The 26,713-nt window shown below is 43.0% G+C and overlaps 1 protein-coding gene across 1 annotated transcript in view; it reads right to left on the bottom strand.

Moving 5' to 3' along the window:
* The window catches only part of LOC143124059 (A-type potassium channel modulatory protein KCNIP2-like), a 43,072-nt gene extending 16,571 nt beyond the window's left edge, over positions 1-26,501 (bottom strand). Inside the window, exon 1 of the mRNA XM_076285331.1 lies at positions 26,388-26,501. Within this exon, the coding sequence (XP_076141446.1) occupies positions 26,388-26,484 (97 nt within the window). The 5' untranslated portion in view covers positions 26,485-26,501. The remainder of the gene's footprint in view (positions 1-26,387) is intronic.
* Between the last annotated feature and the right edge of the window lie 212 nt (positions 26,502-26,713).

Genomic DNA, 26,713 nt, shown 5'->3' with positions numbered 1-26,713 from the left:
TGAAACTCACAATAGAGTCTGATAGGAAGGGCCTTTTGTGTCAAACACTATAGCTACGCTATGATGTAACCAGACAGATTGCCCTATTGCCACTGACACCTGAGTGATCAAGACTGAATGTAATCAGAAGTTATACATGTCATTTACACATCACGGTGCCATGAAGCAGAACATCTGAACATCTGAATCTGTCTCGGCAATGTTTCTCAGCTCGCTGATAAAGCTGTCCAGATCTCTTTTCTCAGAGAAAGCCTATTATTCCATTGTGCTCTGAGTTTTGCAGCCTTAACACTAAGAAATAAATGAGAGACATTTTCCTCCAGATGTCAGACAGGGAAAAGTAATTATTCCATAGTGAGACAATCAAGATCAATGAGGACTAAATGAATAGGCTAAGAGTAGGGGAAATCAGTGACCAGGCTGTGTTAAGGCTGTATGCAGTTCTCATGAATGTAAGGGACTGGAAATGTTTCCACTGAGAAAATGATACCTGCGAGTTAACGTGCAAATAGGCACAGAGGTGTGTTAGACAAGCAAGTACTTATATACACCATATAAGCAAGTACTTATATACACACACACACACACACAGACAGACAGAGAGAAATGAAGAGAGGGGGCAGCGGCAAATAGATTGATAGAAAGAAACAGATCGAGAGACAGAACCCTCTTGTAGAAAAACAACCTTTTCTACATGTTTGGTGAATGAAGTCTAATATCTTATAAGCTTCACACAGTGTCTTAATGATGTTAATTAATCTAGGCAGAGGACTTTTTAACTACTGCAGTAGAACAAATTTACTCTGAAAATGAAATGGCTTTCAGAGAGGAGGGGATTTGATCATTCAGATGTTGTTTGAATCCAATATTAGGGGTTACTCTGCAGGACAAAAAATCTAATTCAGAGCACCTCTACATTAAATCAGTGGGCTCCACAATTCATGAGACAGAAGAATAATGCTGCTTTCGAGATGTCTCGTAAATGTCTCGTAAATCCGCCGCCCGAGTTGGAAAGTGTAAATTACCCAGCTTTCTTGCGGCATTTTGGGCAGGCACGCTCACTTTACCTCGGAGTACTTGAGGGTACCCCGAGGTGGACGTACAACCTTACAACAAACATGGCTGCGCCCATAGTTGAGATAAGATGACATCTATTTTTTTGCATATGTACTGTGTTGGTCATGTTAAAGTTGATGTAATGCTCTTACACACTAGATTACATTGCTGCTTCAATCCGGTCACCAATTCATGCATTGCACGGTCTTGCTGTGCCTGCAATACAATGTAACAATTTGTTTTCCAGCCGTTTAGCTAGAGGCTACATGTAGCACAAAACAATAAAAATGACTAGCCTCCTGTTAATGCCCCTCGTGGCTCGAGAGAAAGGCGTTCCTAAAGCCATTGGTACATGTTGTACGGGTGAGTGTACGATGATTTACGAGACATCTCGAAAGCAGCATAACACCATAACTATGACATATGGAGCCCCTATAAGGGGACATGAGCAAAAAAATCTAAAGTTTAGTTTCATGTGCTCACGCGAAACTTTCATGTGCTCACGTGAAACTTTCATGTGCGCACGTGAAAGTTTCATGTGAGCACATAAAAGTTTTGTGTGCGCAAGCAAAAGCTTTTCACATGAAAGTTTCACGTGAGCACATGAAACTAAACTTTAGATTTTATTTTGTTCATGTCCTTTAGGGGCTCCGTACATGTGAATGTACGAATGTGATCTTCCCATAGTGGCCACACACATTCACATTGCTGTCCTTCTCCGGGCGACACAGAGCCAGCAGAGCCGGCCAGAGATCTGTTACAATCATCGAATAAAACGCCCAGTCTTGGCCCAGCCAAGCAGACTGGTTCTTGTAAAAGCATCAGTGGATATGTTGTTTTCAAACTGTGATCTGCGTTTAGGCTTCATTAAAAATTCAGTGTGTTTTCTTTTCTCATGGACAGCGATTGATTTTGGGTGCGGATTGCGGAAATTAGGCAACTATAAAGCGTGCAATCTAAAAGCTAGCTATTTCATCTCACTTCACACTGACTCACTAATTCTTATTAAGAATTCTTATTATCAACTCTTATTGCCGAGCAGATGATATTGTACAAAGGAACCTTCCATTGCATAAACATCTCGGCTTGTTTTCCGAGGGCAGACTTTGTTCTCCCAGAGGGACTGGACCACTCTTGGCCCACCAGAGGAGTTAATATAAACAGCCTGAGGCTGATAAAACACTGCAAACTATCACCGACAACCAGGGGCGGAGTGGGGCACTAAAATCCACCGGGAAAATTCTGATTCTGAAAATGTTATTTTATTATTGTTATTATTTTATTATTAATATTTTCTGTATTTTTATTTCCCTTCCTCCTTTATAATGGTATGTAGGTTATCTTATTATTTGTTTTATTTTGTTTTATTTTCCACAATTATTATACTATATCTCTTGTTATTCCATTATTATTGTGTAATCTCGGCTTCACTGAAAATGAGGACTACCCTCAATGAACCTCCGAGAATAAATAAAGATTGAAGGAATATTCGCGTCAAAAAAGAAACAAAGTAGCCGGGGCTGCATCCAGACACTTAGCTGCCGTCGGGGGCTGCATGCAGTCGACTCAACCTCTCTACGGACAGTTTTTAATGTTTATCAGAAAATAACTACTCAGTGTTCTGATTAAGTATAATTCGGGACAATTAGGGCCGGATTCGGGATTCGGGATAAACGCTTAGATTTCGGGACTGTCCCGAATTGCTCAGGACGTCTGGTCACCCTAACGTCAATGCTTTAGCTCCGCTAACCTTTCTCTCTGCCTTCCATCCATGTGTAAAACAGCAAGCAACCACGCAAATCCGTCGACTGTCAAAAATCCTGTAGTTTTCCTCGAATTTGATCGCTTGTAGGGTCATGCCATTAGACGAGGGGCCGCTTATTTATTCCCCTACATTTCTGTAAATAGACTTGACCTGCAATCGGTTCATTGGATAAACCAGAAACACATTCCCCATTCCCAGGAGGCTTTGCTCCATTCTAGCCTAGGCCTGCGTTAATTTACTAAGAACAAACAAACAAATTAAATTGTCTTTTTTTTTTATTTGTGACCATGAAAGTTCTGTAACGCCTGAATAAGACAAAAAATAATTAAGATAAAAAATTAAGGCTAGCCTTAATCAGCATGGGAGAGATGAGTGTGCAGGGTAACCATGAATGACATATAGACAGTGAGCGAGTGGTATAAATATTGGTTGGACTTCTTGAAACTCTGAATTGTAGATCTCAGAGATCTTCACGGAAAATTCTAAATGCATTTCTCATGTACGAATCACGGCCACGATAAAAGCTCTATGGGCCGGCCGACCGGGAAAACTCCCGACTGCGTCCCGATTGCCACTCCGCCCCTGCCGACAACACTCCCCAAAAACAGTCAGGTCGCATCATGCATAATTAATGCCTACATCTCACTGTCAGGAATCCATTACTGATATTAGCCATGATTTGACTCACTCAGTTGGACTTTTTCCAGCCATATTGTGAGTATATCAGCTTGAGTTATGTGAAATCATGAAAGATAACAGCTCATGACAGTTGATTTGGTGCATGTAGGCTAAACACATGAACTCCTTGGATTCATCATCACCCTAACCCAAACGTGTGTCTAGTCTGGACGGGCTGGGGTTTTTCTCTCATGCCATTAAAAACACAGACGAAATAGACTAATGGCTACTGTCTTCTGGCACATTAAAGTTTCATCCGAAGATCTCTAGCCGAAGGCCCCTGTTTTTTCTCTGCCCCTGCATATTTAATGTCTCATAATCAGACTTGTAGTAAAACAGAGCTCATTTTTTCTTCGTTTGTGTCACACTGTCTTACGCCTTAAGAAGTAGCCGGGCAGTTGTTCAACGTCTTAATGTCTACATTAAGTGCCCTCCCTGGTGAGAGAAAATGTCTAGCCTTTACACCAAGAGTCTTGGGATGTTTCCTGTGACCAACAAAAATAGTCTTTGTTTTTATCTCCTTTATGCGTGTAATTATACAGTCTAATATTAAAAAACTATGGTCATTTTATCTTGAGTTCCATTCCTTCACAGAGATTATCTTAAGATACTAATATTCTATATAAAATATATCATTCTATATCACACTATTGGGAGTTGAGTCAGAAAGAAAATCAAAGGCATCACATCATGTTGTTTTTTAAAAAAAGAAAACATTCCCTGTGTTTTAGGTTGGATTCAGCTCTGAGAGTAACGTTCACTCTTTGGTACCCTACTCACGTTGTGTATTCTAATGCTGCTTTAGACATGGCACTAAAATTAGATGTGAGTGCAATCTACTGTCTATGCCAAGCTAGATAATTCAAAAGCTACTCTGTTAAAATAATGAGGTCTGATTATATAGAGAGGGAAAGTGGAGAGGAGCAAGACTCAACAATATATTAAGCTGGTCACTGCTGCAATGATTGTTGTCATTGACTTTCAGATTTACCAAAGTGAAACATAGCCTATGTACAGTTTGGCTCTGTTAGGAATTGTGAGAGAAGCTATACATGAATAAGGCAGGAGAGCATGTGTATTGAGACACTATTTTATTCCACCATAAGCTCAACTGAAGCTTTATTATGACTATAAATACACTGAATACAGTCATCTGAGAGAGGATAACATCTGCAAAACACTCACTTGCTCACCCTCACATAACCTGCATAAACACACACACAGACACACACAGACACAAACACGCACACACAAGCGCACACACACACACACACACACACACACATGCACACACAAACACGCACACACATGCACACGTGCACACACACACGCACACGTCCAGATACGCACAAACAAGGGCACACTAGCACAAAACAGTTCTATGGTGCAATGTGAAACAAAAACAATGCAACAAACATTTCACAGCACTCATAACAAAACAAACCTAATGGCTAATTCAGCCTTCTGAAGGTGAAGCATTAGCCAGCACCCCTAGCAGTCTCTGCCTTTGCTGTGGTCAACCGGTGGCATTCCTGATAAAGTCAGCCAAACCCCCACAAAACGCTCACAAAGGCTGTCCCTTAGCAACTCCCAGCGGCTCTCGCTCTCCTCCGAGTATCGCGCTGTTCAAAGTCAGGCAAACTAAAAGGTTAATTAATAAGTGACTGTGAAGGCAGGCTGCCCACTGCCTACTGTACCGGACTGCTCGCTCACAAGCACAGGCCACAGACCAGAGGGCAGCTGGAGCTGGTAAGTGGGCACTATGCCCAGCTGAAGGTAAAAGATACAAAGGAGACGGAGAGGAGAGGGAAGAGGGTGGGAGGCAAGTAGACAGGTACAGACAGATTAAAGAAAAAAGAAAGAAAGGAAGGAAGGAAGACTGAAAGAAAGAAAAATAACAAAGGAAAGAGAAAGAAAGTGAGACGTGGAGAGAATCCCTTGTCATGGCAAGGGCTCAGACTAATGAACCGACAGCAGTGAAGCTGAAGGTCAGAGCTGGCCTTTGTTTGTTCAGAGGGCTGGTACACCGGATACGCAGAGTTCCGGCCAGAGCCAGAAGCACAGCACTATTGTGTTGTTGTTATTGTAGTTGTTGTTGTTGTTGTTGTTGTTGTTGTTTTACATGTATTCCTTTCTTCTCCTCACTCATCCTACGGTGCCATATGTTATCATCTCCCACCAGCACCTGACAACACAAACTCAACAGCACCGGAACGACTTCCCATCAATTTCCCTGGTAGCGGTTGTTTACTGTGCATCACACTACTGCTTACAGAGAGCCTACTGCAGCATAGACACACAGGCGATCACTCTTCTCTAACAGCTGCTTAATAGGGAGAACACCCCAGCAGACAGTGAAGAGGTACTGCAATTACTGCTATTCGTATTAGTACGAGACAGCAGCAACACAATACAAGTACTTTGCCTATACAAGCCTGGCCAGGGAAGTTACTGTAAATGACTCAGTGAAGTTTAAAACACAACAAAGTAAAAATGAAAAGAAAAAAAAACACAAAAACTCCATAGCACATAACACTAGTGGGCTGTGGGCTTTTCAAAAATCAGAGATTGTCATTTGTAACTTTAGGATTGACTTCATACCTAGGGGATATTAAAAAAGTAAAGGATAGGCCTTAAATATGTCATTACTTTTGTTATGCATGTGTGGTCAGATGAAATGAGTGTGGTACAGTTGTGAATGATCCCCCTCAGGATGTTAAAGTAGTACCGGCATCTGATTAAAACCTCTCCATCACATCTATGTGCAGGACCAATGAAAATCAACTCCCACAGGCCTTCAGCCTACAGTTTACGAGGAGAGACAGACTGACAATGCCATCCACTTCCCTGTGGGAGAGAGAGAGCAAACAGCAATGATGAAGGAGAGGCTGCCTGATGAAATGCACCTCTATGGCAGAGCGCGGGGGGAGAGATGGAGAGGGAGCGACAGAGAGTTCAGGCCCGAGAACGCCAGTCTCCCAGCCCCCTGCTGCCGTCGCCTTTGAAACAGTGTCAAGAGTTCTGGATGTGCATCAGGAACGGAGTGTTGTGGCAGTGGAGATATGCGTGTGTGTTTGTGTGTGTGTATGTGTGTGTGTGTGTGTGTTTGTGTGTGTGTGTGTGTGTGTGTGTGTGTGTGTGTGTGTGTGTGTGTGTGTGTGTGTGTGTGTGTGTGTGCACGTTCGTGTGCCGGAAAAACAAGGACATAAATGGTGAGAACACTTCCCAGGTAATCTGCACAAGTGCAGCTGGCGTGTGTGTCTCTTGCAGTATGTAAACAGAGAGTTGGAGGCCATGGCTGACATGCTGTATACACAGACTAACCACTGGAGAGTAACTTCACATGATTCCAGCCCTCTCCACACACACACACAGACACACAAACACACAGACACACACACACACACATAAACTGAGAGCGTTATATAGGTTTTCTGCTGGGCCCTCAGTTCCGTTGTCTTGACAGTAAATCAGCCGTGGCAGGGTAGTGTAAAAAAAAAAAACGAACAGCAGTCACGGTCGGGATCGCCTGAAAGATGCCCTCACCGCGACATTTAAAACCCTCACTTAACTCCAATCACAGACTACACTTAGGGAGTTTTGCACGGATGCCAAGTGCTTCCATTAAAAGGTCTGGAGCAGGGTGTGTATGTGTCTGTGTGTGTGTGTGTATGAGTCTGTGTGTGTGTGTGTGTGTGTGTGTGTGTGTGTGTGTGTGTGTGTGTGTGTGTGTGTGTGTGTGTGTGTGTGTGTGTGTGTGTGTGTGTGTGTGTGGGTGGGTGTGTGGAGGGTCAAGGGGGTGGGGGACGGTGGCTCAGGGAGGCTTCAGAGATGAGGTAAGACATGTCCATGTGCAAATAGACCACACTTAACCAAAAGGGCAATCTGTCTTTCCTTTTACAACCCGCAGCCCTTGTCTGCTAGCAACAGCCATCACTCTGAGCCCTCCCTGAACACCACGACCAAGCGCTGGGGGATTAAACAGCACCCATCTTTTCAAAGTGGCAGAATAAAAGCCTCTCTGATGGGGCTATTACTCACCGCTTCCCGCACTGACCATGAGGGCATCGACAAGAGTGTTATCTTTTATGATGGGGAGTCAATCATCTTTAAAATAGTGGAGATATCCTTTGGGTTGTCATTACTACCAGAGAGAAATGGCACTATAATGGCTGAACAGACAGATTCATGCAATTTAGAAAAGGGTGCATTGTGAAGACATTAGCATCAGCCTTAAATTGCTGGAGTGGCTTACCTTGGATTTGGATACTCTTCCCTAAAAATTCATAGCGCTCTCATAGTGTCTTAAGCTGTACAAGATATAATATAATGATATAATCACATAATCACACCAACCTGAAAAAACACCCTAAAAACTAAATGGACAAGGGAGTGTTACACTAATACTATAAGCTGAAGTGAGAAAATCATGTTAAGCTCATTTTCCTAAACGCTGAAGGTGAGATTTTCATGGTCAATGAGCTGTTTGACCGCCACACTGTGTCTGATATCCCTTAGCGCAGTGGTCAGTCAGACCTCCCTGCTGCTTGGCTAACATGGTCATGTTCTCTCTCTTCAGGCAGTCGGCTGGCATAGAGGCAGCAAAGATGTGCCACCAAGTAATAGAATCACTGCGCACAGATCTGGCATTACAAGTTATCCATATTGAGAAATAAGAATGGGTGGAATATTTTTGTGTCACAAAACCAGTTTCAAAAACTTGAAACTTTGCAATATTGTAATAATAATAACAAATCACATATTCAGAGGATATTATCTGAGAGGTTAAGCCATTGAAAGAATGAAAAAAATAAGAAATTCTGATCTTTAAATACTTGACCTGTTTTGAATACAAATTAAATAGTCTCAAAACTTGATGCCAAACTGTGATTCAAAGTCAAATTACATTACATTACATTTAGCAGACACTTCTTGACCAAAGTGACTTACATATGTCAGCTATATTACAAGGGATCACATTGTCCCTGGAGCAACTTGGGGTTAAGTGCCTTGCTCAAGGGCACAACGGTGGAAGCAGGGAATTGAACCGACAACTTTCAAGCTACTGCACGCTAGCCCAGCTCCTTAACCACTACACTACCACCGCCCCCAAATCTCAGAGCAGTGTAAATGTTATTGATTTGAAGTGGCTTTCTGGTGTATGTGGTGCACAGATGTCTTTCAAACTTCAGCACAGAGAAAACTAGAAGGTTAGAGAGATTCTCCTGGAGACTTCAGCTCTTAGTAGGCTAAAGAGCTGGGCAAGCATGTAGTAGCCAGAAACGCTGTGGGTTCTATTCCCGACCGTTGTGCCCTTGAGCAAGGCACTTAACCCCGAGTAGCTCTGGGGACAATGGCCCTTGTAATATCATTGACATATGTAAGTCGCTTGGGATAAAACGCGTCAGCTAAATGAATAAATGTAAATGTAAATGCTGACACTCCCATGAACACCCAGACCTCGGCACTTTAGCTCAGGCATCTGGCTCATCTCCGCATTTAGTTTGGGTAATTTTTCGGCTCATAAAGTTGGCCCCTTGTGTCATTACTCGGTTCACCTCAGCAAAGGGAATGTTCTGGATGTTATTGCTGTCTTAAGAGTCCTTCAACGGGGAGGGAGGTCTTAAAGCAATGAGGCAGCAAAGACGCAGCACCTGAGTTATCAGTCCACAAACACAGAGGAACATCCTCTCAGAAGCACATTACCGGTGTCAGCCCACTGACTGGCTGAAAGAACTCCCTCTGATGTCCCCCCTCCCCGACTTGTCCTTTATTGGAGGTGTGAGGAGTTCGTCAATTCTCCCCGCTAGTTGCTCTGGGTGCTGGGGGTGGGTGGTGATGTGTCGGGGGTGAGGATGTGTGACTACGGGTCTCATTAGCCTAATGGGAATCAGTCTCCAGAGTTTGACCGTCCTTTATGAATGGAAATGAGATGAGAGTGCTGCTGCTCCTGGAGGGATGATGGTGTGGGCCTCTTTCTGATAACTAGAGTATGATGATGAGAGACAGTCAGCTGTTGCAACCATCTCAGTTTTCAATCAACTCACTTTTTTGGTTGGTTGCCAGGTTGATTATTCAACAAGTCTATGTATTATCTATGCACACATGTATAGGCTCTTACATTGACATTGGTGAGAATCACTGATGCGGTCCAGCATGTAAATGGCCTAACATAGGAAATGTAGTAGAACATTCTGAACATGCACTGTTTGCTAAATCACTGTGCAGTTACTTATCTTGAATTGTGTATTTGACAAGCCTGGCACAGTGATCTTCACCATGCCATTCATATGCGATGGCATCGTGAAGTATCAGCCCAGATAATGCACTGAATGGATTCATGCACTCAAGTGTTGTTAGTGAATAGATGAGTTAATAGATCTATCTGGGAAAAACACTATCGCTTAACTCCAATGGATAGATATGAGCCAGATAGATAGTCAGGGGACGGAAATGATTTAGAAAAGCACTCCACTCATGGCCTGTAGTGTATGAATTAACCCTTCAAAGGTTGGATAATAATAATAATAATAATAATAATAATAATAATAATAATAATAATAAGCTTTATTTGTATAGCACCTTTCATACACAGAATGCAGCTCAAAGTGCTTTACATTTGGATGCCACACGGGATGCCAAAACCTGAACTCAACAAGAATCTGAAAGGCATTCTGAAGACGGCAAGGCCCGAGCATGCTAAATGAATGAGCGTAGCGCAGCCAAGGGCCCGTTTATTGATGCCTGGCGATGAAAATTACGAGAAATATGAGCCGAGTCGGGGAGGCATTTAGAGGTGGTACAGAGAGCCTCTAATGAGAGCCAGCCGCTGCCATCCCTCTGGAGTCTGCCATGGTTTGTGGAACACATCGGAAGTGGATCGCTGGAAGCGGCCTCTAAATTACATCGACCATTTGTGTTGAATCGGGCTCGAGCAAAATGCAATTCCACTAATGAGACATGAACGACAATGGAGGGAGATTAAAGAGATATGGGGCTGGGTCTAACTCCAGAGAACTTCAGAACAACAATCAGAACAAAGCCAAATTAACCAGGCGTTAGGAAATGGCAAGGACAAATATTCAAATTAAACAGCATTAATAAACAGAGTTTTTTTGTCTGTTTCAGTGGAATGCTTTATTTCCTTGCACATTACCAGTATCTACATGGGTCTCTACAGGAAAGTGGATGGCACAGGATATTTGTCACTGTTTGTGTTCTTGGTTGCTTGCTTGTGTGTGTCTGTGCCTCTCTCTCTCTCTCTCTTTGTGTGTGTGTGTGTGTGTGTGTGTGTGTGTGTGTGTGTGTGTGTGTGTGTGTGTGTGTGTGTGTCTGTGTGTGTCAGTTCAGCAATTTCAAATCGTTTGGACCCATTTCAATGCCACATCTGCAATCTAAACTACACAGTCTGAATGCTCCCTCACGGATGCTACTGACATAGTGTATTGCTGCATCTCTCTCTCTGTCTCTCTCTCTCTCTCTCTCTCTCTCTCTCTCTCTCTCTCTCTCTCTCTCTCTCTCTCTCTCTCTCTCTCTCGCTCTCTCTCTCTGCTGGAGAATGACAGTAAAAGTAGAAAATGAATGAGGCTGACATAAGCAAATGTGCCATTAACTACAGTCACCGTCTCTCAAAGGCATGCCTGGCTGCAGTTCAGGAACTCCTCTGCATAATGTATCTGGACAGTTATGCATTGCCCTGGATGCAAATGTAATACACTACTATGCTCTCGCAATGCGAGTCCAGCGAACACTTCCAGTGTGGCAGGGTGGCCAGTGCTGGACGCACACCAAGAAAATGAATTGTCAAACGAACTTTGCTTTTTAATCCGGAGATGAAAAACATGTTGGCACACCTTGAGGACTGGTTTGGGTCCAAAAGATACATCAGTGTTTAGACGGGATGGGGGTGGGGGGTTGGTGGAAATGAATGAGGGAGAGGGGGGGGGGGGGGTCAGACTGAGTTGAGTTGAGCCAGGCTACCTCCATTCTGTTTCATTACTCCCCCTCCCTAGGTGAGCCGAACCCCTACACCCCCCGTCCTACACACATACCACCACCACCACCCATATCTGCCTTATCTCTCTGCAGCTTTTTCATTCCACTATGCAGATAAGAGAGGTTATCATTTCAAAAAATCTAATATCGAACATCCTCTTCACCAGAACACAATGTAGGGATTGTTTGTTGAATGCAACTGCATGCATTGCTCTAGTCAGGTTATTATGGCTGTACAATACCAAAGCTTCCTTTAAGTCTGCAAAAAAGACCCAGAACAAGACAAAGGCTCCTCTTAGAGATAAATAAAAACAAAACAAAAACACCTTTCCAATCAGCCATTTGTTTTGTGTAACAGGCAGGCAGTCAATACCATCTCTGATAAGGATCAGACCTCTCTTGAAAGTGTTAGTGAGATTGGGAGCTGATAAAACCCCTTATCAGCACAAGGGCCTTGGCTAAAGATGGATGGGAAATTCAGGAAATTCAGTTCAAATCATGTCCTCCTTACCCAGAGGAGTGTGTGAGGTTAAAGAAAAGGCAGAAAAGGGTCCATGCTTTTGGGAGAGTGATCTTAGTATGCCTCAGATGTCCTCACAGTCAAACATTTTTTTTATTCACACTCAAAAGAACTGAGGTGGCCAAAGACTACCTTTATTTACTTGAGTTGTTGTTGACTGAACTTGAATTGTTTCACACATACACTCTCTCTCTCTCTCTCTCTCTCTCTCTCTCACACACACACACACACACACACACATACACACACACTCTTAGACTAGAATTTCCACACAGAAACCAAAACACAACACTCAGGAGCTCTTTCCACTGTCTTATTGATTGAACAGTAGATGCGCATGTCAGGAAGGAAGGAAAGGCATGGAGGAGAAGAGAAGGGAAGGGAGAGAGGTGCTACAGTGACTGAAGGTTGAGACAGACAGAGGGGATTCACTCGGCTAAAGTTACAGAGCCAACAGTTGCATCAGTAACCCAAGCCCCAGCCCTCTCCTCTCGTCCTCCAGACCACACGGGCGTGAGGAGAAGCCCCTCAGGACGGAGCTCTGCAGTGGAATGAGCAGGAATCCTGCCCCATCATCCTGCCATAACGCCACCAGTGCCCATCCGCACAAACAAAACTACTAGGGGCCTGAAGCATTCAGCCACGCTGGATAAAAAGCAGCCCAGACTCAAACAAGCTGCACACTCCACGCACACACACACACACACACACAGACACACACACACACATGCACGAGTGCATAGTTACAGATCTCCCCCTCCCCTCCCCTCGAAGGATTTACCTTCCCCACCGACTGGCTCAAAGAGCCCGAACTGCTCCAGCACTTTGACGAAGAGTCCCATGACCACCAGGACTGCAATCACCTCGAGGCCGTCCAGGTTCAACATGGCAGGTCACTGGCATCGCACTGGCATAGCCCGGGACGCAAACTCCACCAACAAAGTCCTCTGACAATCAGTTCGGAAAAGTTCAATGAGGAATTGAAAAAAAACAGAGGGAAGTAAAAAAAAGAACCTCCACAACAGCAAAAGGCTTTCAGATTAGAATTCCTATGGGGTTCAGGGAAGCCATTTCCTGATTTGCTCCACTCTTCCTCATCAACCCCCCGCCTGGGTGCCCAAGTCCAGGGTGGCAGGGCCAGCCTGTCCCTACCGGCAGGGCATTCTCAACAGGAGATCCAGCTGCTGATGACGAAAATGAAGAAGAGAGGGAGGAGGAGGAGGAGGAGGGAGAAAGAAGAGCAGGATGAAAAAAGCCCTGCAGCGCGAGGGATCTCCTGAAGAAAGCTACCCCTCCACAAATACAGCCCAGAGCAGAGGAATCCGACAGCGTGTGTGTCCCACTCGCCACTCCTGAGCCGTGATTGTCAGTAAGCGTGCGCATGTGTGTGTGTGTGTGTGTGAGTGAGAAAGACAGAGGGAGAGGGAGCCAGAGAAAGAGGGAGGGAGGGAGTTTGCAACAGAGGGAGAAACAGAAGAGAAGTATGCCCTCCCTTTCCAATGACACTACCTTCATTGATTTGCTTAATGTGGTTTCCAAGGTAACAGGCTGAAGATATTTAGAGGCTGTGGTGTAAACAGCCATTGTACTGCCAGTAATTACTGTGCTATCATTTAGAATAAATAGATAAATAAACACACTTGTAAAGGTCATCAGTTTCAAGTTGAAATTGTATACTTTGCAGGCAACTTGTCAAACTTGTACTCAAGATTCAAGACTTAGAATAGAATAGATTTAAACCGTTTTTTTAGTACATCTAGTTTTTAGTTTGTACATCTGTCTGAAAGGACTGATGTGAAAGTGCAATAGAAACAGCAAGCAGGATGAAAATACACAAAGGACAATAATACTAGCCAACAATAAAGTGTTTAGAAGTATGCTTGAAAGTAAGAAATAATATGGATAAAATATTTTAAAAACCTGGGGCTCTAAAAGTTTTCCAGTTATTCTCACAAGGACACACATTCTAAAGAGAGAAGAACCCAGAGGGAGTCTGTGCTTATGGCTCCAGTCATTCAGCTTAAAAGCATTTACATGCTTGTTTAACCTGAGGCTGTGGAGAGGACTATAAAGGCAGTCTGTCTAACCCGCAGACAGCCAGTTCCATCTTCCCTCCCTCCCTCTCTCTCTTTCCCTCTCAGTCTGCCTGGCAGGCTCAAAACACTGCAATCTCTGACAGCAGATCTGTTTATGGACGCCGGTGGGGCCCCAAATTATTTAGTCGGCTGAAGTGAGTAATTTCACGCAACTGAAGGAGACAGACACAGGCTTCCATCTATCTCTATCTTCTACTTTCTTTCTCTCTCGCTCTCTCTCTCCATCTCCTCTTTCAGACTACATAAATCTACTCACACAGATGCCATGGGATGTCCAATACATTTACTTATGTGAAATGAAAAACTCATTTGGCTGCCATTGGCTGGCATTATTTCTGTTCAAAGCTTGAGGAATTTCTTTCAAAAAATTGACTGGTGGTCCACATAAAGGCAATCTATTCTGGGGAACGATGAATAGGTTTACGTTTTTTTGTTGTTGCTGTTTGATGGCTGGCTGGGAAATGGAAATGGGTAAAAAAAAAAGAGCAGCTGCTTGCATAGAGAGCGACTTGCATATCCACTTTTACACTGGAGAACGCAAGGCTCCACAGTATTGACCGTGACAGCGCAAACAGAATAAAGGCGGCACATGTTTATCGCTTCAGGTTAGAACCGCCGGTTTGCTATGTGTTAGCGGCTTTGCAGGCGCCAAATATGCACTTGCACTAGTAGGATGGGTTTTAAAAAAAGACTTGGATGTGCATGTGAGTGGTTATGTAAACGAGTGCAGGGGAAGAGAAGGAGACAGAGGGAGAGAGAGATTATAAACAGAGGCAAGGCATGGGGGGGATGTACCTCATACTCAACATATCGAACATACACAAAGATAGTGGCTATACTATAGACTGTATAGGACTATACATACAAAACATACACTTTCTAGACAGAAAAAAAGAGGTAAGAGGAGAAAAACAGGAGGTAATTTGCCTCCATCACTTGCCTCCATCACTTCTTCTTGTAATCAGATCTGTGGTCTAAGATGGAAGATCACTCAGGACTCCAGCACTGTTATCACTATCTGAGCTGGGTGCTGTGTGCTCGAAATGTATCAAACTATCAAAATATGTTTCAACATTTTTAAGAAATCTGAAATATGAACAATGTCTAACATTAACTTACAACAGGTGATCACTGACTCAATACATATTCTTCAAATTCTTACAAAATACAAATATCAAAAAATAATCAACAAAGTCCATGTTTATTTTGATTTCCTTTTAGTTATTTAACTGAAAAAGCTGTCCTTTTTAACTCGCCAAGAATAAGCATCCCAATGGTATTCCACTTTCTTACTCCACTCTGACAAAAACCATGTGAGAAAAATGCAATGCATTTAGGAGGCTGGGGAACACCTCTGCCTGCTCATATCAAACCAAATGTGGTTTATGCGTTAAATCTACTTAAGCCAAAAGTGCTCCCTTTCCTTTTCGTTCCCTTTCATACCGTACAATGTTTCCAGGATGGAAGCCTCAATGATGGCTACTGGGAGTGTCAGAAATGCAATTTGCATCTGATCACCCAGTCTAAGAGCAGACAAGTCAGTTCAATAGAGATCATATAACACACAAAGAGAGGGAAGGTGTGCTTTTATGCTTTAAGGTAGCGCTAATGCTACATTAACTGCAAAAAAAGAGAAAGATTTGATTTTAAGTGAACAGTTTGGTAGCAAACGTTCTACAGACTAATGTAGTCTTTATGATTCACAGTATCTATGTCCCTTTTATGGGGAGAGGAAATATACAGGTGGCATGTGATTATCGTTGAGAGAGCAGTTCTTCCCCTTAGGGATGTTAAAGCTGAGGTATATCAAAATTTATATTGAAACACCTCCCATGACTCATCCACAGACACACACATATATAAGAATCCAAACCTCCTCCTCTCCACTCCTTTTGTACAATATCTACTTCATATACTAAACAGTGTATGGAAATGATAAGTACAGAAAGTAAACAATGCATAAGAAGACAGCATATCCATACTGTTTGTGAGTATGTACATTACATTACATTTAACATGTATTCATTTAGCAGACACTTTTATCCAAAGAGACTTACACACATTATGTCGCTTATATTACAAGGGTCATTGTCACCAGAGCAACTCTGTGTTGCTGTGTGCAGTATATAGCAAGGGCTGTCTAAAATTAAGGAGTAACTATCATCTTATGCATGCATGCATATATTACACAATATTAATTTTTCATATTAGATTCATGCAATATAAGAATCTCAAATGACAGCAAGTTAGTCCTCTGAAAATTGTGATGAGCAATTTAGAAATATGAACTTCATTTTCTTCAGTTTAAATGCACAAGATACCACCTAAAACTATACAAGTTCAGAAATATGTTTGTTCTAGATCACCTGCATGGTAGCACCACACTGCTGTAATGTACAGTATATGTGTAAAGCAGTGATGCATGCATGACATTTTTGGATGAGTCCTTGCGCCAGGATGCTGTATATGGATCACTGCACTGCAGTCTGACCTCAGTTGTGGGCAAATGGTAACTATCATACACACACACACACACACACACACACACACACACACACACACACACACACACACACATACAGTACACACACACACACACACACACACATGTACCACACACACACACACACACACACACACACACACATACAGTACACACACACACACACACACACATGTACCACACACACACACACACACACACACACAATCCTAAATCAAACAGACTTTCTATGTGGTGTTGTATTCCTGTCTATCATCAGGCATCACACCTGACAAAGTGGAATACTCTCCATCAACACCTTGACCCAAATGCATCCATCTCCTTCTTAGGATATAGTATCCATGATAAAGGAGCAGTTTGAGAGTGATAAAAAAGGAAAACCCTTTTTCACAAATCACAAACTAATGTTGCCTCTGTTCTAGAGAGAGCCATCAACGTGACAAGTAGTCTTGTCTTCTACTCTGTGAAAACAAATACCAGACAGAGGAGCTGAGGGCTGTAAACTGTTGTCAGTAATGTATATGGCCTCTATTGACCAGGCGCTATTCTTAGAGAAAATGTGAAAAACCAACAAGTGTAAGGCTTTGTAGTCACACACACACACACATGCAGGCACTCACGCACACACGCACACACACACACACACACACACACACACACACACACAAACACCTTCACCCACAAAGGCACACACAGAGACAAGTGTACACAGATGAATGCACACCTATGCACAGACACAAGTATACATACACATAAACACAGACACACACACACACACACACACACACACACACACACACACGTGCACACACACACACACACACACACACACACACACACACACACACACACACACACACACACAATCTAAAGTTAGACTGTACTTCACACAATCATTTGGTCCTGTGAATTCAGCACTATTTTCATTGGTTGATAGCCGTACTACACAAGCCATCTGGAAAGTTCTGGAAATACAGTAATAACCTCATGTTGTTTTCATCATAGCACCATCTTTCTACAGTGACGTTAGGACTTGGGCAGAGACAGAGAGATGACAACTGCACAGAATGGTTTATCAATGTGCTATAAACACTCTCTGAATGTATGACGATTGAGATATGTACAGTACTTGTTTTATGTGATGCTATTTTAAACCAACAGTCTGTACATATGAACAGCTCTTTCAAACTGTTATCATAACACTTGCTTTCACCCTTATATAGTGTAGTAAGAGTCTAAGGCATACCTGTCAACACTCCCATTCCCGGGTTTCTCCCGTATTTCAAGGTCATCTCCCAGCACCCTCCCGTTTTGGAAAACTCCCGTAATTTGCATGGCCATCAAACTTCATTTTAAAATCATTGATCCATTCAGGTTGCCAGATTGTGTATGAAATACACCCTACACATACACCATCACTTAGTTTCAATTTCAACCGTTTTCATAGGCTAAAACCTGTCAACCCAATACCCAAATAAGGAAGCAGGTGCCGACTGCGCAGCCTGAGTCTCGTCATAAGCAAGCGGGCTAGATGAATGGCCTACTCCAGAACTAGCTGTGGTGAAATTGTTGCTTGTAAAAGCAATGACCGAAATGCAGTGTTGAAACACGTGTATGAAACGTATTAAATATGCAAACACAGATCCGGTATCTGCTACAGATCCTGACCATGAGTTCGTGAGTTCGTTTGGACGGCGAAACTGCACTTGCGTAGGTTATTGATGATATCATCGCACACCTCAGCTGCCCTGGACTTGACACAAGTTTATAGTATTGCCTAATACTAGTTTTCATACATGACATTACCTACGATTACACTCAGTAGGATAAATATCACAACTGGTGCTGCGCAGCCCCAATAGCTTATGACTTGGTGGACTGAACAGTGTTTTCCCCGGTGTTTTTTTGATGCATTCTAGCTACTGTCAGTTACACGAGAGAACTAGTCAGAAGTTATTGGAAGTGCGGTGTAAGTTTGTGCGTAGTGCTGGTGTCATTCATTTATTTTTACATGTCTTACAACATAAATAAATGCATTCACAGTCTAGTGAAGTCAAATATGAACATACAAAGACGCCTAGAACTCATGTTAAGCCGATGAGAGCACTAAATGCGAATGCGCAATTTGATGCAGGCAAAAGTATCGACTGTTACTAACGAAGGTATTATAGCAATATTATAAATGTGGCGACGGAATAGCCACATAGAAAATAGAAAACAATAGAAAAAAAGATCGGTTTGGTACGTGGTGTGGACTAGGCCTGAGGTTTCCTTGTACTAGCCATTTTTGTCGTAGCCTATTCTGTCTGTTTGTATAGCCTACAGCGCCGCAAGCTTTGGTCAATTTCTGTAAAGAAACAGTGCCACCTATAGGCCTGGGATATGAAGTAACGTGTTGAGTCGTGTTGAGATGGATCCGTTTGGATGCAAATATTCTTGATACGGTTCCAGGGAAGACTGAGGAAAAAAAGATCGGTTTGGTATGTGTGGACTAGGCCTAAAAAGCTTTTCCACCTTTTATTACAAGACACTACAATGCTAGAAAACACCAGTGAGTTTGGCATGGGACTCTGGATGTAGAACGTTGACGGACTGGACGGTCTGGCATTTGGGCAGATGCCAGAAGGGCCGCGGCCCCTCGTGGGCCGTTTGGGCCGGCCAATCACGGAGCGGCATGCTTGTCGGGTTTGCGCTGCCCATTTATTGCAAAGACGGTGTTACAATATCTCTCGGCCCACTATCAAACATCAATAGTGTTACATGGCTTCGAATAAGCCATTAATCTCAAACTCCATATCCTCCATGGTAGGAACCTGATCAGTATTTATACCAGACATGAGTCTCTACACTATAGTCATGGTGACCCTCAATATTTACATCAGTCTACATTCTTTTGTAACCTTATTCAATCAAATGATTTAAAAGTGCATTGTTTGAAATTGGAATACAATAAATATGCTGCCTGTATCTTTTATTTTATTATTGGTTTACAAAAGTTAGGCTACATGAAGCAATGACTTCTGGGAATTTCAAAACCGAATGCGTCTACTTCCTTCAGCACGGGGAATTGCCGATCTAGCATGCCTTGATCCTCGGAATTTTCCCCTTGTAAAAGCTAATAAACTGCCCCCAAATGCACTTCGAAACATAAGAGAATGTCTGCTTAAATTCAGTGAAGGTGCTACGGTTGAAAATCTACAGTCGGAATTGACACATCTCGCCACGCACTGGGACAGCCTGAAAAAGTCTCCTCTAAACGAGTATACAGTCAAAGCGTCGGACTTTGATGATGCCGCGGAGATATAGGAAGATACAGAAATAAACCTGGTGAGCAAGAAATGTGCTACCTGCAAGAATTGTGCAATCTGTTGCTATTTCCTTCTCCAGCAGTTAAACCTCTTTACCTGTGCCTACAACTATATATGGTTTGCAAATGAATTCCTACTAACACTGTCATGTACTCAAGTGGCATGCAAACGGAGTTTTTCCACTCCTAAATTCATCAAGAATCGCCTAAGGCAGGGGTCTCAAACTCAAATGAGCTGGGGGCCAATTCTGCCAACGTCATCTGATTGGAGGGCCGGCTATTTCTGAAAATGCAATGTTCTTTTTTTCAAATACCACACAAAACTGCAAACAGAAAGTGCAAGTGTTTTTATCTAGTTTTAGACACCTGTGCTAGCAACCTTAGCTTATAAATAAAATAGGCCTAATGATAAAATAAATATTAATACAAATTATAAAACAAATGAAAAGCATAAAAACAGGTATGTGTGTGTTTCACACCAAATAAAAATATTTTCCTCTCATAACTTTTTTAAACCTGGCAAACTATAGGCGTCAGGGTTAAGAAAGCAACACCATTGGATTTTTAAAGGCCATGGCTTGAAAGTGGTCAGAGATAAAGTCCTACTGTAAATGTAAAAATCTTTGAGTAAAACAAAAGTTTATGAAGGGGGTAAATTTACCCATCTAATTTGCTACTGGATGGCAACACCTCAAATTTGGCACCTTTCAGTAAATACTGGATGAACATATTTGAGCAGGTTTACTTTCCTTTTTTCATATTACCCACATAACAAATTAACAGGAAAACACCTAAGATGTATACCAACACCTAAGATGTATATGGTTTCTAAACCACAAGGCCTGGCCTACAATAAAGTATTCTGGTCAAATCAGTTCCTATCGCGGGTAATCTGAGTACCCAGAAGTTGTAGTTTAGAGCCCTATTTCTACTAGCCCTGCTGTCTGTACCACGTCCATTACGGGCACTATCATCACGATTACCACTGCAACCAACAATGTTGGGCAGAGGGTCGAAATAAGCATGGTATGCTTAGTGGACACCGTCGTATACACGCACCTCCATTCAATAGACGATCGATCATAATCTCCAAAAGGATATTCTCCTTCAGATTTAGAATAGGTGAATAACATAGCCTTCCTAAGACTTCATCACACGTAAACGTTTTTCAACATTTGGCGTAGGCCTATTTCTGCTTCAATTTATGCAACATATGACCTGCATCGCTTCCGCGTCATTACAAATGCACGTCTTTGTGTTTCTCGCGTGTAATACAAGTATTTCCTGAAAACTTTGCGCAGCGATTTTGGGTTTGAATGAATCTCTGGATGTCTAGCATAGTGGAGCAGAGTACAAATGAGATTTGTCACCATACTTCGTCGTAGAACTATCGTCTATTTTAATCAGTATCGTTGTTTGTCGCAATTAAAAAGTCCCAAGGGCCGGATTACGTTATTATTTTGACACACGTCGCGGGCCGGGTGTTTGAGACCCCTGGCCTAAGGACACGATTGTCACAGGATAATTTGGAGGCCTTTATGCTGATGGCGACAGAGAAAGAGGTCCTATAATGAACTTGGATGCTGATGAGCAAGCTTCTTCGCACCTTGTTAACTGCATGACGTTAATTAAGACACGTTTGTGGAGCGGCTGCTCTGATGGGTTTCCCGTTTACAAACAAAACTAGGCCTACATTCGCGCGCAGCCGTGGGGCAGAAGACGCTTGGTGCCACAGTGTTATAAACTTGACTTAAATAGTCGGCTGCTGTAAGCTACAATCGGAATTTTTTATATACCCCTGGTCCCCTGTTGTCTCAATGATAATAACATCTCATTTCAGGCTATATTTCAGAGTTTGCCGTTCGTTTGCATTAACGTGACGTTGCATAGAAATCCATGTAGCCTATTCTAGGCTATTCTTTTTTCATTTTCATATTTCATATTTTTGGAGTTGTGCATTGATATATCCATGTTCTTGGTTCAGTCTTTATGCATATTAAAGTTAGAGTTAATCACCAATGGGGCTACAAACGTGTTATGTCCGTGCATGTGAAGTTATATCTGTGTGTTGCGGGCACATGCACGCGCGTGCATGGGCGTCCCCGTGTGGGCCGCTGGTTGATGAAAATGCCAGGGCCGTTTTTTAATCCCAGTCCGTCAACCAACTCTCAATGCAAGTGGACAGAAATAATTAGGATAAAAACTTGGCTGGTTCAGAATGCATGCGGGGGCAAAGAACAAAGTCCATCATGTTGGGATGTCAGCACAGCATCTTTTATTCAGGCCCCAAGCTTTGGCCTCTTGGCCTGCATACACCCATGTATTGATGAGCTGTCACTCAACCAGATCCTGACAGGCTATACCAGATCATGAGGAGGAAAAGGCCAGGGACACAGAAGGGGGAAACCGGATAAAAAAAACAACACCATCCTTCTAGGAATGAAAGACTTGGATGATTTAAGGATGAGGTAAGGGAGGTGAAGAAAAGCTCAGGAAAACAAAAAAAATTCATAGCTGTGGAAATGCTACCATACTGTATTCTAGGTAAAAAATTCAGCTCATTCTACCTGTCATGTTGATAATTGGGTTCCCCAGATGTGGCCTATATTATACTGCAATAACTCCCACTAATGCCCTCTCCCTCCCCCCTCACACACAAACCTACACACACAGATGGACAGACACTCAAACTTTCTCTCTCTTTCTTTCTTAAACACACACACACACACACACACACACACACACACACACACACACACACACACAGATGAACACAGACACACACACTCGATAGCGTTCTCCTCTGCAGTTTGTCCGTGGTCTATGCCCCATGTCCTAATTGTGATAAATGTTCTGCTTGTCCAAGTTCTGACCCACAAGGATTCGTTCTGCTGCAGATGCAGAGAGAGCACTGGCCCTAACTGGACATGCTTATCCACACCTGTGCCACTGACCAGGCCAAGCCCTGCAAGAGAAAAAAATCACTGTGACCTCTAATATTCTTGGAGGTTTTGCTGACAATGAAGTGTCCTATGAGAATAGGCCTACATTGTTAGAGGATGGAAAGTCCCCCACCAATGATGATCCATGGACATCTATAAAGCCAACAGGATAACATGCGGCTCAAAATCCACTTCAGATACTTCAGCATGTGATTACGATGTCATTTGGACGCTCCTAATACCTATAATCTCGAAAAGAGAAGAACTGGATTGTGAAAGGCTTATTTACTTCTGTACTGAGTAAGAGTGTATAAGGGACAGCACATTGTTTAATTAGCCTCTCTTTCTGTGGGATGATTGAAGTTTGACCTCACAGAAAGTACGACAGAACACAAGCCGGTGCCACATGCTCCAACAGCAATTACGATGAGTGCTGTTCCAAGCTGACATTTTGCTAAGCAACAAAGCTGTAACTAAAACACAACAGTGGGGGACTTGAGAGAGACTTCTTTCCATTTCATCAACTGTGGGAGCATGAGCTGTACACCAGAGAGCTGGAATTCAAACCCAGCTCTTTTTTGCTGCAAAATGCCACAGGATTTAGGCAAAAGAAAATTGGCTGCAGATCTGCATGATGGAGTATCCAGGCACAGCCGCATACTGTATGCAAAGCCTTCCTCCTCTTCCTCCTCTTCTCACAGGACGAAGGTGAGGCTCGAGCCCAGTGCCCACACCATAAATGCCACTCTGAGTGGTGCGCCCATTGATTTTTTCCAAATTGGTTTTTCGATATGAGTAGCACATTGTGAGGCTCTCTTCCCTTCACTTTGCTTTTTACATTTGATCTTCCGAGGGGAGGAGGGGGTCTGATAAACGAGAGGCACTCAGAGCCCGGCATGGCAAACCCCCAGGTGAATGACAGCTAAAGCTGTTGAGTTGAAGTGGATGTTATAATTGTGCATATAATACTGCAGGTAATATTCCTCGGTTCATTTTCATTTCTCTGTAGAGTGGCTCTTGGTAGAGATAGCAAAGATACATTTAACAAGCGGTAGATAGTCCCTTTAAAGATAGAGACTACAGCTTTCTTTTCAAAAACAGGGTAATTTCTCTGCTTTAGCTACTGTAATTGCAATCATTTGGTCAGGGCACAGAGGTTGTCTCAGAGACAGTTTGTGAGAAAACCTTCTCAGTTGAGCAACAACAGAGAAATTGAAAAAGGTGGCATTCTCTAACAGCATGTCATAATTGTTAAATATGTTGATTCCTTTAGATGGTGAAGGTTACTGTTCTTTAGCAGCCACTCACCAACACTATCAAAAATCATGCATACTCGCAATGGCAGTTTGGGGAAGTGAGTCCAGGCCGACCAATTGGCAGGTGGCGACCCTACCACTGTGCCTCCATGCCTGCCCGAGGCCCTTAAGATGGACTCTAAGGGGAAGAGGATAGTAAGCTGAAATGCTCCATGCTGAACTAAACAGATAGAGACAAGTAACGGTCCTTAAAGTATTCATAAAGTCTACTAAGTGGACAAGCAAGAGTCACACGTAAGGCTGCAGACAGTGGATTATTTGGCCTATAATACTTAAAACTACAGAACTGTAGAACATAAACTGTAATGTTTTGGGGCTAAATTGCCTTTTACAGCACTGGCTCCAGACCCCGGAGACACAAGATATGATTAGGATAAAAAGGACTGAGTTTAATCTTTCACAATAACTGCTCACAGTTGGGCAAAGGCACCATTCCTACGAGCTGTAAATTGATCTTCCAATACACCACCAGAGACATCTACATTACACCACATGATAAGAAATAAATGGTAAATAACCTATAGACATACGTATGTCTATCTATACTTTTCTATGATGCCATTCTTCATTGCAGTCATTTGCTGATGTCTCAAAGATGCAATCCATTTGACCATGAGGAGGGAAGCTCAGTAGAGGGAAATAGAGAAAGCATTCTGTGTGCCGCTTGTCTGGCTGTTAATCTGTATTTACAATGACTGGGTTGAAGGGTATGTATACAGCATTGCTGCATCGGCGAGCAAAAGCAACAGGGAGAGGAAGCTATGCCAGCTTCCAGCATAGCCATTACTTTCGAGGGAAAGAGGGAGAGAGAAAGAGAGAGAGAGAGAGAGAGAGAGGTCATAAACTAAAAAAATAACTTTTGCAGAAATTTATTACCTACAGGCTCACAGGTCTATCTCTCTCTCTCTCTCTCTCTCTCTCTCTCGCTCACTCTCTCTCTCTCTCTTTTTCTCAAACACACACACACACTCTCTATACCCCATGTCTCTCCCGCTTCACCTCCTCACAAATGCAAATGCTGGAAGGCATAGTAATACGCAGCACTAGTTATTGTGAGTCGGATTGCCATCTCCATGGATGAGGCCATCCCACACTGTCACTGGGAGCCGATAATGACAGGCCGGCGCGACAGGCCAGGACAGCCGTCAGACAGACGCTCTCGGCTCGGCTCTAATGACGGAAACACAATGCCCTTCAAAAACCCATCATGCTGCAGGCTCCCTCAGCTAGACAAGGACCCCTGCTGGATGGACAGGGCACTGCGGGAGATGGGCATCTGGGGGTTGTTGAGGGAGGTGGGAGATGTGCAGGTGGGTGAAAGGTACACCGCTGGTTGCTGACAGTCAGCACTTGTTCAACACACAAAATTCAGAGAAAAATAAGTGCACATTTTAAGGTATGATTTTTGTATGCAGTATCATATGAGATGCCGAGCATATCAGCTGCTCCAGTGACAGGTTGCTTCATCTACAATATAAGTAGGGGAGATACGACAAGCTTTTTTTCAAGCTGCTGTCAGACAACACCACTCAGTGTCAGTGACAATATGATTTTATTATTTATTTTATCTTCCTGTCTATTAACTTATTTTTGCAGATTTTTCGTAGACTTCACACATAGGCCTACTGTGAGCAGGTACACAATGTCAACCGCCAAAGTTGCTGTTGATGTGTTGACTAACTTCTGGCCACAAACACATGATTTTGTACCCAAGTAAAGGTTGCATATGAAATAAACATGATCCCATTACAAATATACCATGCAGTTTCTCATACATGACATTTAATATTGATTACCTCACTACAGAGTAGCTGTTTGACCATGGTACCACTTTCAGTTCAAAGCTTATCTTACTCATCCTACCAACACATCAGTCAAAGTCTGATATCCATCAGACCTGAAGCGATACAGTAAAAAAAAAAATATATATATATCTTAGTTGCTGGCTGTCTGGTCATGATGAATCGAAATGAGGCTGTACTTACTGATATCACCAGAATGAGTCACCATGTTTCTCTGAAACTTCAGGAGCTCCAAATGAAGTAACTTCTACTCTGACATTTTCATCTCTGAAATTAACAAGTGACCATCTGACCTTCCAGCTGGATTAAAAAAGAGTTATGGAAAGTCTTTTTCAGGGCGAACCTGCAGGACAGATGGAGGGCATAGGAGGTGAGAGACGAGACGAGTCGAGATGTGCGTTACTCACTACGTCCGAAGAGCCAGTAGGAGAGAGGAAAGAGTGCCATGACAACAAGGGCATACAGCCCCCCCGAGCCATGCGCCTCCAGGGCCAGGAGCTCCATAGGTGAGTATATCTCCATGGCGGACAGCTGGATATGGTCCTCTGAAGTGTAGTGGTATCAGTCTCAGGTGATGTGTTTGTGTGTATGTTGGGAGGTGGGGGGGGGGGGGTAGGAACACCCAGTTCTACACACACACACACACACACACACATGCACACACACGCAAACAGACTTTTTATCACTGGCCATCTTTGAGCTTTCCATTTTACCATTCTGACCTATATTTCCA

This window comes from Alosa pseudoharengus, unplaced genomic scaffold (genome assembly GCF_046254945.1).
Source record: "Alosa pseudoharengus isolate Yale_2024_CS ecotype anadromous, Long Island Sound unplaced genomic scaffold, YU_APseudo_1.1 YU_APseudo_1.1_scf_15, whole genome shotgun sequence".
Lineage (NCBI taxonomy): Eukaryota > Metazoa > Chordata > Actinopteri > Clupeiformes > Clupeidae > Alosa > Alosa pseudoharengus.
Note: the sequence above shows the minus strand (reverse complement) of the source record. Positions and strands in the feature narration are given on the sequence as shown.